At 31.2% G+C, this 17,294-nt stretch overlaps 2 protein-coding genes across 2 annotated transcripts in view; both read left to right on the forward strand.

Annotated features, from left to right (window-relative positions):
• LOC139500902 (uncharacterized) overlaps positions 1-17,294 on the forward strand; it is a 336,961-nt gene that overhangs the window by 36,288 nt on the left and 283,379 nt on the right. The window lies entirely within an intron of this gene.
• The window catches only part of LOC139501836 (leucine-rich repeat-containing protein 15-like), a 167,502-nt gene that overhangs the window by 16,920 nt on the left and 133,288 nt on the right, over positions 1-17,294 (forward strand). Inside the window, exon 3 of the mRNA XM_071291060.1 lies at positions 2,219-2,290. Within this exon, the coding sequence (XP_071147161.1) occupies positions 2,219-2,290 (72 nt within the window). The remainder of the gene's footprint in view (positions 1-2,218; positions 2,291-17,294) is intronic.

Consider the following 17,294-nt stretch of genomic DNA (forward strand, 5'->3'; position numbering starts at 1 on the left):
TAAATTCGTTTGTATTCAAATTTGTGATCGATTGTGTGATTTAACTTTCTAAAGACTTGATATTTTAGCCAAACATCAACATGTAACTGGTTGCAGCAATCATCTACGTCATACATGAACTATAACCTTGTGTTGTAATGTAGACATTTATTCATTGTTTACAATGAATAAGCGTGATTTCCCAGTGAAATAAAAACCGATAATTTCACATGTGAAATAAACGCAATTAGTTGACTCCCCTAACGTCATACAACAATTTGGTTTCTACATTGTTTTTAATTCAAAAGCCCATTGTCAATGTAAAAAAAAGAATAACTTATCAATGAATTCAAGTATCAAGAAATATTGAACTCGTGATCGCACAACACTGATAATTAACGTAAACGCTACGCGCATTTGTGAATTAACGGGTTGTTTGGTCACTCGTTGAATATCTTTCTAATTATAAATTATAATCCTGGTACATTTGATAACTAATTATTGTCAGCAGTAAAACGGTATTTAATTTGACCAAGTTGTCTTTACCTGATACTTAACGAGAAAGGTAGAAAATTATCAGACCAATATCACTTTACCAAAAATATTTTAGTAAATTAAATTAAAAGTAAATGGTTATGCAAAATGCTATATACCGTAAAGTAATAGATGAGGTTGAAATGGACAACTTAGGTAACTGAACTGAAACTGTCGGCATTATTTGGCGGTTATTTATTTGTCTGCATGCACACAACAACGTAATACTTAACGTAATGGTCACTAAATATGGAACTCATTAAATGGAGGGACAAATGATACAAGTCAGAAGACATCACTTCAAATCTTTAAACATTGTTGTACAAGATGGTCATTGAATTATTTGTATTCAAGTTCATCATTGATAATGCGGTAATACTATCTAAGAACAACATCGATTTCTATTTTTTTCAAGTAACACAAGATTTTGAAAAAGCAACATATATAATCAATGTTCTTATCTTTTTAAAAATACTTTCCATCGAGCTTTTAAAATATGGATCGATTTAGTTTGTTGAAAGTTTAAAGACCACCATTTTGATGAAAATAAACAAACGTCGTTTAAATTGATCCTATTGATTGTCATAAATTGCAATTTGTTTTCAAAGATATATTAATTTGTGTCAATTGTATTTAGTATTACTATACAAATATAGCCTTTGCATGAGGTCGATACAAGGATATATTGACCTGAAAGAAGTATATGGACTGAGGACGAAGTCCGAGGTCGATATACTTCTTTGGGTCGATATATCCTGTATTGACCTCATACAAAGGCTATATTTGTTATATTATTAATTTTCGACCATGTTTGTATGAAAATCGTCATTTAGGTTTGTTGGAATTTTATAGATATAACATTGTCTCCTTGACAATAACAACATATTAGTTGTTATTTCATTTACTTTTTTTTGGACATCTTATGCATTTGAAGATTTTTTTCCGTCAAATAATCGATCACAGATATCATTTGTTTCAAAACGTTAAACAATATCCTGCAATTCATTACATGACTTCACAAAGTATATCGGTTTTTAGATATTCTAAAAATAACCGTGCAATATGCTTTTTGCCGGTCAATATGCTTTTTGCTATCCGCCGTTTTCTTTCTACCTTCGAAAATATAGTTCAACATGTGATTATCCCTAAACGAATCAAATTTGTTAAAATATACGAATTAATAATATAAGTAAAATTAAAAATATATGCAAGAAATAACAACATGAACAAATAAGGACTTTTGATTTATGTTATTGAATTGCTGGTATAAGGTAAGGAGTCTGAATTTGTAAATGGAGAGGTTTGCCTATATCTGATTAGGACACGATAGTTTACAGGATCAAAGACGACAGCATTCTTAATCAAATTTAGATAAAACCTTGATGAATAGGAAAAGCATTATCGATCTTTTTATGTTTCAACTAACTAAATACAACCACCTGGTTGTAAGTACATTGTATGTATATTTGAACAGCACACGATTTGAGTGTCTAGGTAAAACACGTTCCTCTGCCTCCCTCAAACAGTGACGTTACAAAACAACAATGAGAATAAACTTTACAAATAGTCTGAAGAAATTTATTTAACAAATCAACATGAAGGATCTGTCAGTAACACCTTTAATTTTCTCTACTGTTTATATGTATGGATTGAGGAATACAAAATATTTTATGCAGACATATTTTGAAAAAATATTATTTTACAGGTGGCTGTATGGCAATCAAATTGAAACGCTTGACGTAAATCTATTTAATGGTTTGACGGCTCTGACGACATTGTAAGTAATTTGAATCCACAAACAACTGTTTGCCCCATCTGATGCTGGTTTTCCATGCAATGATGTAATCTATCTATTTTTCATTTTCGTGCACAGATATATTAATTTGTGTCAATTTGATTTTTGTATTATATGAAAAGTGTACAATTTAAAGAAATAACAAATAATGACTTTAGATTTATGATATTGTATTGCTGTTATTAGTTAAGGGGGATAGAAATTGTCACATTGGAGAGATTTCCCTGTATTTGTTTAGGACAATATAGTTTACAGGAAAAAAGATGACACAATTCAAGCAAGCCTTAATTAAGAGTAATATCATTTTCTATCTAGTGCAATATGTAGAGATTATAACATGCCCTTTTCCATATTGGCCCTGGTATTATCCCGATATGGGTCGAGGGTTGATACCCGGGCCAATAGGGAAAAGACATGTTAATGTAATCTTTTTATCACATATTTAAGTTCTGCAGAAAAGAAAAAAAAAGGTCAATTATAACAATTTAATGAAACATAAAAGGTAAAATCTGAAACATTTTATCACAAACGTGAAGTTAAGGACGCAATGAGGTCACGTCATTTGGAATCAGGGCACACTATCAATATACTATTGTTTGCCCCGGGCAATATTGAGGTTATTGCATATGCAAAACCTAAGGTATTCATAACAAATATGTGATAAATTTCTACATTTTGTTAGTAGTACATATATATCAGACCGATACAATATGTGCACGTTAGACTATTTCAGTTTAACTGATTTGTATATTGCCCCAAAATTAAATGAAGATTATATAAATAAACTCATCATATATACTAGGATTGAAATTTTATATTTGCGCCAGACGCGCGTTCCATATCTATTATAGCCATTTGGTTTTGCTTTTTTTTTTCTAATTGGCTGCACAATTCCTCAAAATATATAAAAATGAAATAATAATTGTGTATCGTTTCAAATAATAATAATAAAATATGTTAGAAAATCGATACAACAGTGAATTTAGTGAACATATTTCTTTTTGTAATGGGTCGTATCTTTCGTTAATTGTCTAGATTTTATGTTAATATGAAACATGCATTAATAAATATTGATATATAATGATATCAAGCAAAAAATTAAAATTGTTCAATTTCTGCTCTAAAACAGTATTTCGTTTGGCAAAGTTGTCGGTTCTTACTACTGAATGAGAAAGGCGGAAAATTATCAGACCAATATCACTTCCCAAAAATATTTTGATAAAATAAATTAAAGGAAATTGTTATGTAAAATATAAAATATTGCGTAAAGTAATGTATGAGGTTAAAAATGACAACTAAGGTAACTAAACTGAAAACGTTGTGCCAGCACCCTTCGGGGGCTATTGTCTGCATGCACACAACCATAATTTAGGCTACTTTACGCCATGGCCACTGACTTTGGACCTGCTTAAAGGACACAATAAATCAAACACGGTAGAAGACCACACGAATGATCTGCAGCACTGCTGTAAAATATGGTAATCACATTATTTGTATTAGAATTAATCATTAATATTGCGGTAAAATTTTCTAAGAACAACATTGATTTTTATAGATTTTAGGGCAGACATTGAAGATGTTTTTGTCTTATAATAAAAATGTAAAATAATTGGAAAATAACTAGTATGTATTGTATTATGAAAATCTGTCAATATGTTTCCGTTGTTCCGTTTTTCTCCTTTTATAGTTGATGTGCTCCCCTCGGCTTCAGTTTGTAACCCGGATCTGTTTTCTCTCAATCGATTTAGGACGTTTGAAAGCCATATACTACTATTGCCGTTATTTGCAATATATCAACTAGTTTACAAACCGTTATATTAGACTTCCGTTGGCCAACTTATTGCCAGTGTTAATCTGTTTGCATTTACGAATATGCCAAATGTAATGATGAAATAAATTATGCTTTATTGTAGGTCCCTACAGACCAATCAAATTTCAAAATTTCTATGTATTGCTGGATTGCTTTTGTATTATACTACCCCTATTGTTTAATTCATTGTTTTTAAAGTAAAATAAGTTTTTAAGTATGCAATATAAATTATCAGTGTTTTATTTTTTTCAAATAATGCTATTTTCCGAAAGATTTAAATACTGTTTAATTTATTTAGTATATCATATAAAGTCTACTGTTTTCAAAAAAATAAGATGTCGTTTAAATGATGCTATTTGATAGATCAGATAGCGCAATGTCATCTGCATTTTGTTAATAGAGCGGTTACCATGTGACTTTTCATATTACATTAGTTAACTGGAGAAGAATGACAAACTGTTCAGTATAATTGAGATTAAACTATAATAATGGAGAATTTAATAAATAATTCTCATTTTGAGCACTATCAAAATATAGTACTTTATGATGCTTTGTATTTGACTTTTCTTTTCTCCTTTCTAAAAACCGCTCCTTAGAGAAAGGAATGAATTTCGCTTTAATTTGATTTGGTATCATTTTAAGAAATAACATAGTAATGAGGACGTTTAGAGATTTAGATGGTGATGTTCCTTTGGCACCATTTTACGGTGTTTATATTTCACAACTTGTACGCTATGCCCGTGTCTGTTGTGACGTTTTTGATTTTAAAGAACGCAACCTATGTATTACTGGTAAATTATTACACCAGGGATATCGTTACCATAAATTACTTAAAACCTTTACTAAATTTTTCCATAGATATAAAGATTTGGTTTTGAAGTTTGGTTGTAACTTATTTCAAACGGGATAGCACATCCTCATTTTTACGGAAATGTTGTTAACCGTGCCCGGAAATTTAGAAATGATCCATGTAAACTTGTCGCTTCTTGAAATAAACTTATTCTAAAAGGTAACCTATTCAACAATGTAATAAGATCATTGACTATTGTTTTTATTGGTATAAATATTGATTTTGTTATCAGTAAATTAAAAGTAACTAAATATTACAACTGCGTTATATACATATACATATTCATGGATCTACAATCTGTCGATACCTGTAACTTGGCATTGCACAAGGTCATGTTTTTCTCTGGCTGTTTATGACGTCTTTACCCTAAATCCATTAGATGTTGGATGTGTACGGATTGATAGTTTAGTCTTAGATGCATGATTTTTTATTAGTTGTTAGTGGCTTTGAACTAGCTGTCAGATAACTGCGAGTACTCTCAGATCTGTTCATTGCGTCTTTTTGTATGTATAAGTACCCGGCCACGTCCACTTGTATGTTTGTCCATCTGATGAGTTAAGCCTTTTTCAACTGATTTTTATAGTTCGTTCTTATGTTGTACTGTTATACCACTGTCCAAGGTTAGGGGAGGGTTGGGATCCCACTAAGATGTTTAACCCCGCCACATTGTATATATGTATGTGCCTGTCCCAAGTCAGGAGCCTGTAATTCACTGGTTGTCATTTGTTTATGTGTTACATATTTGTTTTTCGTTCATTTTTTTTTACTTTTTACATAAATAAGGCCGTTAGTTTTTTCTCGTTTGAATTGTTTTACATTGTCTTATCGGGACCTATTATAGCTGACTATGCGGTATGGGCTTTGCTCATTGTTGAAGGCCGTACGGTGACCTATAGTTGTTAATGTCTGTGTCATTTTGGTCTTGTGTGGATAGTTGTCTCATTGGCGATCATACCACATCTTCTCTTTTATAGTTTAGGTTTATGTTATTGAATTGATTATATTTTAATGTGACATGAATTTAGTCAATGAAAATGTTGCCTTGATCTATGTTATGACAAATATTAGGTACAGAACCACTATTTAAAAGGAAATTTAGACAAATATATAAGTTAGCAACTATAAGTCACCGCATGGTATTCAACAGTGAACAAAACCAATGTCGAATAATAAGCTATAAAAGGTCCCGACATGACAAATGTACAAAAAGTTCAAAAGGGAAACGAAAAATCAATACACTGAAAATTTATTATATAGAGCAAAACACGACGACCCTTGACTTATGTGCTGACATTCGTCAAAAGGATTAAAATCCTGGGTCTTTTAGCACTCATATCAGACAAAAATAACATAAAGCGAATTGAGATATGTTTATGATATTTTATGAAAGTATCTTATGACCCTTTATTTAATCATTCAGAATAGACAAACCAAGTACATTATGATTGATTTTATTGGAATTTTATGATAATTTAAGATGATAAGACATTTGTCAATGAACAGCGGTATACTACTGTTTCCTTTATTTGTCCTGTATCTGTTTAGGACAAGATGGTGTACTTGACACATATGATAGTATCATTTTAAATTGAGACCAAACCTCCTTAAAGAGGAAAACAATCATCACTTGGGCGCTATACGTCCTCGAATAGTTTTCACATTTTCTGAACAAACACATTATTTTATTCGAACTACTTCCAAGTGCCTTTATTGTCTCCTTCTTTAGAATAATTAACCAGATACAAAGTAATATAAAACATGCATAAGAAATTTCAAGATAGAACGATGAAATATAATTCAACATTTAGAGCGAAAGTGTTTATAAAACTTGAATCTCAACTTTGCATCGTACAAATGTATTTCTAAAACAGTAATACATTTGAAAAACTTGTGGGAAGTAACTATTGAATACGAAAGACAAATCATTTTCAAAGCAATATTACTTCCCAAGATAAATTCATCAGAAACACAAAAGAAACCGTTGAGCCAAATTTGGTATATGAGTGTAGGATTGTATGGGGTTAATATGGTCAACTGAATTAAAAAAAATTGAACAGCTCAATTTTATTTTTCATTTTTTTTGTATTCATATTCAGCATTGAGAAAGATGAGAAACTGTATAAAAATCTAATTTTTTGGCAGATATTTAAGATGTTATTTTTAACATTGATCATTTGAATACATATAATGTATGGCAAATAAGACAATTTTAATTTTGAATTTATCAATTTCCCCCAACTATGTAGCAATCAACCAAATTAACCTGCATATGGGATATAAATTTCCCAACTCATTCAGATTTCAAAAAATTTCATCCTCTACTCAGACTTTATAAAACGTCACCAGTGTCTGAGCAAAAAGTTGATGAACCAAGGTTGTGTAAAAAATGTATGAAAAAAGTTGATTACGTGTTGAAGTGTTCTTTTATTTGTCTTTGTAAATTAAGAACTTGTACGGTTTATACAAAAAAGAAGATTTAGTATGATTCTAAATGAGACAATTATTCACAAGAGACGAAATGACACAGAAATTAACAGCTATAGGTCACCGCACGGCCTTTAACAGTGAGCAAAGCCTGTACATCATAATCAGCTGTTAAAGGACCCGAACTCACAAATGTTAAACAATTCAAACGAGAAAAATAACGACCTAATTAATGTACAAAAAATGGAACGAAAAACAGTATGTAACATAGCAACAAACTACAACCACTGAATTACAGGCTCCTGACTTGGGACAGGCAACTAAATACAGAATGTGGCAGGGTTAAACATGTTAGTGGGATCCCAATCCTCCTCATAACCCGGGACAGTGGTGAAACAGTACAGAAAAAGAATGAACATTATAATCAGCTCATAAAAGGTTAACACATCAGATGGATACAAGTAGAAATACAATTAACAAGTGTACAGATTTGAGAGTACTCGCAGTTTTTGACAGCTAGTTAAAAGCCAATAATAACTAATAAAAATAATCATGCATCTAAGACTAATGTATCAATCAGTACACATCCTACATCCAATGGATTTTGTGTAAATACGTAATGAACAGTCAGGGAAAAACATGTCTTTGTGCAATGCCAAGATACAGGAATCCAAAGATTGTAGATCCATGCAAGTGTACATGTATATAACAATATTGTTTTAGTTTGCTTTTATTTAACTGATAACAAAATGAATATAAATACCAATAAAAACAATATTCAAAAATCTTATCACAGTATTTGAAAGTTAACCATTTGGAATAAGTTTATTTAAAGGATTGATAAGTTTACCAGGATCGTTTTCAAAATTTCCGGGCACGGTAAACAACATCTCCGTAAAATGAGGATGTGCCTATCCGTTTGAAATAAATTTTCTACAGGACTACTTATCCCTATTTTGACATTTTTACCTTTTATGTCTGTTTGTTTTATTCGACCATTGTTGTAAATATATTGGAATTGCATGCTATTGTCATACTAGTGAGAGGTTCAGCTTGATTTAAATAAAAACCAGGTTTAAATAATTATTTTCTTCATAAGGAAATGTCCGGAATAACGCGGAAATATGACAGTTGTTTTAAATTCGTTTGATGTGTTTGAGCTTTTGACTGAGTCTTTTGAAACGTGACTTACCAGTGCTGAATTTTTCACGGAGTTAGGTAGTTTTTGGAATTTTAATGTCATAGTCATTCATGAAAGATATGCATTGGATTATGAATATATGTTAGGATGCATGCAATATTTCAGTCAGTTTTCACAGATATACCACTCTTCCATTTTTTCCTATTTTCCAAGGTAAATATTTACATTGATGAATATAACATATTATATTAATGCAAACATTCGTAAATGCAAAGAAATTAATATTGGCAATAAACTGGCCAACGGAAGTCTAATATATTCGTTTGTAAACTAGTTGATATTTATTGTACATAAACGCAAGAGTAATATACCGATGTTCAAAATTCATAAATCGATTGAGAGAAAACAAATCCGGGTTACAAACTAAAACCGAGGAATAAACATCAACTATTAGAGGAAAACAAAGGAACAACAGGAACAAACGCCAACATACATAGAAACGAACTATTTGATAATAAACTGCCATATTCCTGACTTGGTACAGGACATTTTAAGAAAAATGGTGGGTTGAACCTGATTTAATGGCTCGCCAAACCTCCCGCTTTATGACAATGTTAAAACAAATCGCTAAAAAGACAATACTACGTGACAGAAATACAGCACAAACTCACGCAAGAACATTCATCACAGAGAAATGCACAAACATATAAAACAATAGTCTTCACAAAATGCAAACCGCAAAACAACAACGAACATATTCAACCAACGACAGACACCACCGGATATCATGGATATGTCAAACAGTGACGCGCTTACGTAACTAACATGCAATCTCGAACATTTACAGATATTTTCCCAATACTTGTCCAAAAAATTGTCATGACAATGTTGGTATTGAAAGGCAATTTTATTTGGACTACAAACGATAACACATAACACATTATCAAACCGACACCATAACAGAAACATCAAAAATAAATACGTGAATGTTGGATGTACAGAATACCGAGACACGCTGTATAGCAATACAAATTTTCACTCGATATAACAGTCATATTCGGGAGTACGTCACGTTCGGTACTTAACAGACAGACGACATTGATGTTAAACCACAATCGAAGACGTGGTAAAAACGTCATTTGTTAGTTTAGACACAGCTACACCGTATAGATCAACAATTCGTTAAGGTGTCCATAAAAATGTACGGAGTTTCATTTCAAATTTTTACTCTGTCGGAGCAGTTTCTGCGTGCACACTCTTGTAAAAATACGATTTGATTATTGATTTAATTTTGACATTATTTTGAAAGTTTACAAATAAGATTTATAAATGTGTGTTCATTTAATTTGGTATTAAATGTTAACTGTACATTTCCATGAAATCACAAATAAGACCGTAAAACTTTATGTTATTGAATTGTTTCATAAACTCTCAGGTGATTTGATTTTTGTCAGTGGATACGTTACCCTGAGATAGTTATTTGAGCATAGACGACAGATGTAGAATTAGAATTAAAAACAAACTTTGGTTAAGAGGAATAGCATTATCGATCTTGTACTATACATTTGCATATCGTTGATTAGCATTTCCAGATCAGTAAAATCTTTGCACTTTAGACTACTTCATTTTGAATTTTCCCCTTATATCAGTAGTCATTTTCCTCTCTTTTGCTGCAATATTCCTAAATTATATACAAATTTTGTTTTGATTAAACTGAGTACCGTTTCTAAGAAATAAAAAATAAGATATGGACGTTTATTTAAAAAAAATAATATTGGTACCTATGATGAGTTTATTTACAACCACTGGGTCGATGGTATCACCAGCCCAGTAGCCAGCATTGTGTTGACTTCAGTTATCATTGATATGTTCATAATCATAAAATAACTGTTGAAACTTTTCAACAGTTAAATTCATCGGAAGATACCAAGATCTTGTTACTAAATATTCCGTATCATCTTCGCAAATAACACAGGATGGTCTTGAAGTATAGATTCTAACTACTGACGTTGATCATTATCTTGATTACGTGTTATAATGTTCTTACAAATCATACATGACAAATGAATTCAGTTGTAAAAGATCAAATACATTTTTTCTATTCCATGCAAAACCCGGACCATTTCTTTTCCACCACAAAAAAAAAACAGTACATTAAGATTGATTTTATTTGCATTTTATGATAATTTAAGATGATAAAACATGTGAATGAGGTTATCCTGTATCTGTTTACGACAAGGTAGTTTACTTGAGCAGAGATGAACGAATCATTTTAAGTTGACCCTTAACTTCTTTAAGAAAAATTACTTTATCAATCCGACTCTATACGTCTTCGAATAGTAATTCACATTATCAGATCAACCATAATATTGTTCGAACTATTTCCATGTGAATATTTTCTATTTTCTCCTACTTAGGGATAATTAACCAGATACAAATTAATATAAAATACGCATAATCAAAACTCTATATATAACGACAAAAATATACTTCATATGTAGCGCGAACGTTTTTATTAAACTAAAATCTGAAGTTTTTATCATAGCTCTAAAACGGTGCCCCATTTGGCAAGTTACTGCTGAGTGCGAAACCTTACCATTTTCAAAGCAATATCACTTTCCAAAATAAAATAATTTGATCAACTAAAAAAAAAAGAAACCATTGTGCTAAATATGATACTAGTAAATGAGTGTAGGGTTTTAAGCTGTTAATATGGACAACTGTGGTAACTGAATTAAAAATTCTGGACTGATATTCCAATCAACAGCATTTTGTAACTTTTGTCTACTTACATCGTGCACCGTTTATAAAAACACAAAGGAAACCATTGTGTAAAAAATAATGTATGGCTTGAGATTTTATGTGGTTAATACAAACAACCTAGATAACCGAAATAAACATTATGGACTGATATTTCTGCCAGCATCATTGCATCACTGGTGTCTGCCTAGACATTACCCGATTTAGTTTAACCATATAACCATAACACTGGTTACGACGAAGCTGTAGTAATATGGTCTGTAACATCATTTTGTTTGTATTCAAATCATATGTACTGGTTTTGTGTTATGGATAGATATTCCATATCCTTTGGTTTTTTTCTATTTTATGTCTTTTATGAACACATCATACAAAACAAATGAAGTCAGTTGTAAAAGATCAAATACATTATTCTATTCCATGCAAAACCCGGACCATTTTTACCAACACAAAAAAAAACCAGTACATAATGATTGATTTTATGATACTTTAAGGTGATAAAAACTTAGTCACAGGAAAGTTCATCCTGTATATGTTTAAAACAAGGTAGTTTACTTGAGCAGAGATGAACAAATCATTTCCACAGTGTAGATACTATTCTGTACACTATCCGGAAGTCGCGATTTTCGAAGCGATGATTTCCAACTGGCTAACAGGACGGTTTTGCCTTCGGTAACTTTTCTCATCATTTGTTTACTCCTATATCTACAAAGTGCTTTGAACATCTTCAAGGTATATATAGCATCATAAATATGATTAACTGTAACAAAAACATGCATTAGAATATAAAATATACGTGTGCATCACATCAACTTGGTAGAAAAAAGTGAAATCGATGGACAATTTTGCTCTCGTAGTACAAAGCAAATAATCTTTTATTGCAAATATTTGCATCAGTTTACAGTTAAATATATACTGTTTCAATATTCTTTTCGTATTTAAGTAGAATATTCGTATTTCCCATAAAAAATATGTTTTCCTTGAGGATCCCAAAATAAATTACTGTACGACCAGTCTAGAACTGACTGTATTCTAGAAGCGATTTCAGATTCTTTGACTGTATGAACAGTCGTGATTTTGAAGAAAAAACAACAGCAATGTGAAGGTATATATACGTGTATATGTGATATTATGAACTATCAAGGGAACTATAACCGTGTAATTACTTTCATCAGACAATACAAATATATTTCTGATGAATTTTTTAGACGGCAAAATAATTGTATTTTTGTTCCGTCAGTCTTATTTAAAATCAAATGCCTAAAAAGTAATACACGATTCGCTTGTGGACTTTGTAATAGTGTATCGTAACAAGTATCTGTTTAGGAGATAACTGTATTGTGTTTTAAGCTCCGACGGCATCAATTGGGATTTGATGGTCGCAAATTAAGTTTACTGGCGACGCGTTAGCGGAGACAGTAAACGTGTATTTGCGACCATTAAATCCCCAATTGATGCCGTCGGAGCTTAACATACAATATTGTTATCTCCATTCTAATGAAACTGACAGAAAACAACGTTAAAATATGAATTTAAAATCTGTCATATACCGTCTGCGCTTGCGCGTACGTCCCATAACATCAATTGCCAATCGATGCCATGTAGATAAGTGACGTTATCCAATCAAAATGAACGTTACAAACGTTGTTGCACTAGAATTAGCTATTACATTTTTAAAGATTATTTACACCGTCCGCCGTTGACCAATTGATGATAACATAAATCAAGCTTGTCTCTTTTAAAATACAAAAAATGGATAAAGACAGCTTTGCGTAGGGGGATAATTCATGTGATATAATTTTGGTAAGTTTACAGAAATAGAAGGTCCATAATGCATTAATCGAGTAAAAATGGAGCAATTTCAGAAAACTTTAATGATTGGTTTAAGAGGTGTTGGAAATACCTGATGGATGCCGCCATATAATGCAATGTTCAAGTCCGTATCTTATATAAAGTAACCCCATAAAAGATTTTTACTAAAATTCGAAGTAGACGGTACACAATACAGTCATTATCGTTTATTAATGATAAGGAAACCGAATTAGATTAATTAATAGTTATATCAGTGACGGATTCAAAAAAAGGGGATCCGGCAGTTTGAAACCCTTTTTTAACTATCAATGCATTTGTATGGGAACATACATTTAGAATCCCTTTTTCTCCTGGATTGGACCCCCTCTCCATTTAAAAATGGCCGGAACCCCCAATGTATATTAAGTGGTTTATGAGGAGATGCGCTTACAAAACCGGCGAAACATATTGTACCGGTCCATCGAACGAACGGAAAGACGGAATTCGTTATCACTATAACCCCCCGCTTGACAAAGTGGTGTACAGTTTAGTGTCAAAGAGACAGCTCTACATCTTAAACAAAGTGAAGGAACTGTGATCAATTATAGGCTACAGTACGGCATCGAATGTGTGTAAATACATGCATTTTTATTTAACAACTAAATCTGTGTGTTTGTACAATTTTAAGAATAACGGAGGACATTTCTGAAACTAATATACTAGTATACATCAAACCTTCCTCTTATTTTAGCAACATTTAAACATCCTTATACTTAATGTAATAAGTCGAGTACACTCTATCAAGCTAAAACATGTTTCATAAGTTTTCAGGATGTGAATGTATTGAAATAAATTTGTGTTATTTAGAAAAATGCCACCTTCTAATGAATCGTAAATAACTTTGAAATCACCACTAGAATACAGTGACATAAAGACTGATCATACAGTTTTAAAATATACAAGCGAGACTGATCGTACAGTGAGAAATTCAAACAAGTGTAATTTTCTTATTTCTGGCTTCAAAGATCTGGTTGAAACTTTTACCAGCACTTGAAATATACTTCATTTAGTTTCACTAGTAACCCGAATTTAACTTGATCGGACAAAAACGCATTAACGCTGTTTAAATGAGATTAATCGTCATTTGATAAAGATTGTCAAAAATTAAAAATCATTTTTAATTTATTTCAATGCATATCAAATCATTTTAATGCCAGTCAAATAGATTCGCTTGCAGTCGTTCAATTTAATTCAAGTTGGCGGTAAGTCACGCCAAACAAATAGGCCACGCCCCCGTTAAACTATTTCAAACTGGTATTAATTCGTTTTAAACCGTGTTGAGACCCGAGCTTTTAACAGGTAAATCACTCAAGCAAAACAACATCGATGTATCTTTCGTTTATTTGTTTCAAACTTTATCGACTTATATATATAAATGCGTGTATTCTTATTAAAGCCATATACTCATCACAATTTAAACAAATGAATGATCAATACACGTAACATATAAGGAATTTAAATAAAAATATAAAATATTGATGCACGGTTTAAAAAATTTAAAACTTGTGAATCTGTTAAAAATAAAATGGTTAGATGTTTAACATATTTTTAATTTGCCCAAATGCAGTAGATCTTTATCTCACATATTCGTTTCAAAACTTGCTGAGTGCTATGAAAACTTGTGACAAGTCAGTAATGTATGGTCTATTGCAATAACTTGCGAAACTTTAGGTATTCCTGTATATTTCCGTTTCTCTTTTTCTGTCTTACTATAGTGTACTCGTAAATTAAATATAGACAGGGAAATTAAAGTTACTTACAAAAATTATTTATTTTTCACATATTTTAAATCGATGTATCTTATATTTTCGGTCAACAAAAATATTCCCTAGCTGTATATTGATATATGAGATAGCTTGTAATAAAAGCAATGTTGTGTTAAATAATAAAATTAATGAAGATAATGTTGACATTTGTTGAATTTAATAAACAGTTAAGTCTTGCACAACTTTTTAAATGAAGGAACAGCTCAATACACTTTTAAAACTGTGTTTCAAAGTGTAATATTGGTCACTGACGCGAAACAGGCGTTCATTGTGGAAAAGCAGCACAATACGAAAATTGTGAATTGTGGTTCCGATTCTGTAAAGGGATTGTTGTGCTGTCATGCACCGTGACGTACAAAAAGTCTTGCTATAAATGAACATATATTCTGTTTATATGAGATAAACGATGGGTTGGTTGATTGATTTAAGATTTACGACCTTGACTTGCTCTAAGTCGACATTATCTTACGTCTAATGCATTTAAAAAAAACCCGTATATTTACGTTTAGGGCATTTAATATAAGTCTACCTACCAAATTAAAATCAACATAAACATTATTAAAATAAACAAGAATGGAAAAGAAACAATTATGCATTGTTGCTCTGATATAATTTTTATTAACTATATTTCAATTCAATACACAATATTTCATCTAGGTGATTTCGTTGAAGTTCGCGTTACATAGTAAAATGAATTTCATTGGTCGGAATATTTGCAAACTTTCAATCCAGGTGCTCTCATCGAGGTCCGCGTTCGTGTTTCAATTCAATACACAATATGAAGTCCAATATGGTAAAAAAAAAATTAAACTCTCTGATATCCGAGTAAATAAATAGAATTTAGAAAATAAAACACTTTTACGATTCTTCCAACACAATAAAGATACTATCCTTTTCGCCGATGAATAATTATTACTATAATATAAGAACTAGGATTTGTATACTATTCAATTTGAGAACAGTATACCTAGCAATATATATGTTCCTGATTTGATTTATTCCTCGAGAAAATAAATTTGATTTATTCACTTAAATCAATAATTGATCAACTTGAACTTTGAAAAAGTTACATTAATATATCTTTTCGCATCCTTTAATTTAAGGACTAGTCCGCATATTTCGTCTGTTCTCGCTTCAAACCAAGCCATCATAAATACACCAGAGAGTACTAAAATTAAAGCATTTATTTAAAAACAATCCCCATCTAACTTCAAAGTATGAGGTAAATCTATTAGTTTACGCTAGCCAAGCAACCAGCAGACAAAATAAATCTTGTCTCCCCGATCGAGACTATCTATAGACACGGAATACAAAATATGGAAATAATAGCATGTTAGCTATAGATTGGTTACAAACACATTTATGCAAACATGAAGCAGCTGTTTCTTTACTGAACTGGTCAGTGGTAATACAAAACCAGGGTTTCAAAAAGATGAAGAAAAAGAAAAAGACATTTAAAATTTATAAAAAAGAAATCAGAAATAATGTTTAACTGAAATTGAACAAAAAAGAAATTATGAAAAATATAGTCTATAATATGTGAATATTTATTTAAGAATGCTAACAATAAAATGAAAGAAAAATATGTGATGCTTAAGAACATTGACCTGGGCCGTAACAGCCTTATGTTGGAAATTTTAAAACAAAGTTTAAACAAAGGCTTGTCTTCATATCAAATTGTTTTCACGGCGAATGCCTTGCAAGAAGCAAACTCCCATTACTCCGGTGTCGCCCCTGCATGTTTTTGCATGATCCATGCATGTTTCTGATTTACTTGTCTTTTGTCCATTTACTGTCCTACTGTGTGGCTATAGTCTAAGTGTAAATTGTCATTTGAAATACTTGAAACTTGCTTATACTGGTTGGTTACACGTGAAATTTATAATAATGGTTCATGCATAAATCACCGGAATTTGGTACACGTTAAATGCACGTTATTTTTAAAAATAACATTATTAAAATAATATCTTTTTTCTAAAATTTAATTAAAATCATGAAAAATACCTTCATATTTTTGCAAAGTTCACGTGAAAATAACAGGACAAATTTCACGTGTGATTCATTTGAATTACTGAGTTTTTTACTCCATCATTTAAGGCAATGGTGGTGTCGTTGCTTCATCCATGCAGAAATATAGTACTTTAAAAATATGATTCAGTAAACAGTTTTATAATTGCTCGGTTTTTGATGGTTGTTTTACGTTCAGTGTCAAATAGTTCATGCATGTTCAGGACAATACAATACAAGCTCAGTAAGTCGGACAAACAGTGCAAATTGTATGCAAAATTTCACAAAGTTCAATAGTGTCATTTGTGGAAAATTATTTACGATACAAATCTTGAGATTATACATGCATTCTTTAAGTAAAACAAACTGCAAATGCG

Source organism: Mytilus edulis, chromosome 13 (assembly GCF_963676685.1).
Source record: "Mytilus edulis chromosome 13, xbMytEdul2.2, whole genome shotgun sequence".
Taxonomy (NCBI): Eukaryota; Metazoa; Mollusca; class Bivalvia; order Mytilida; family Mytilidae; genus Mytilus; species Mytilus edulis.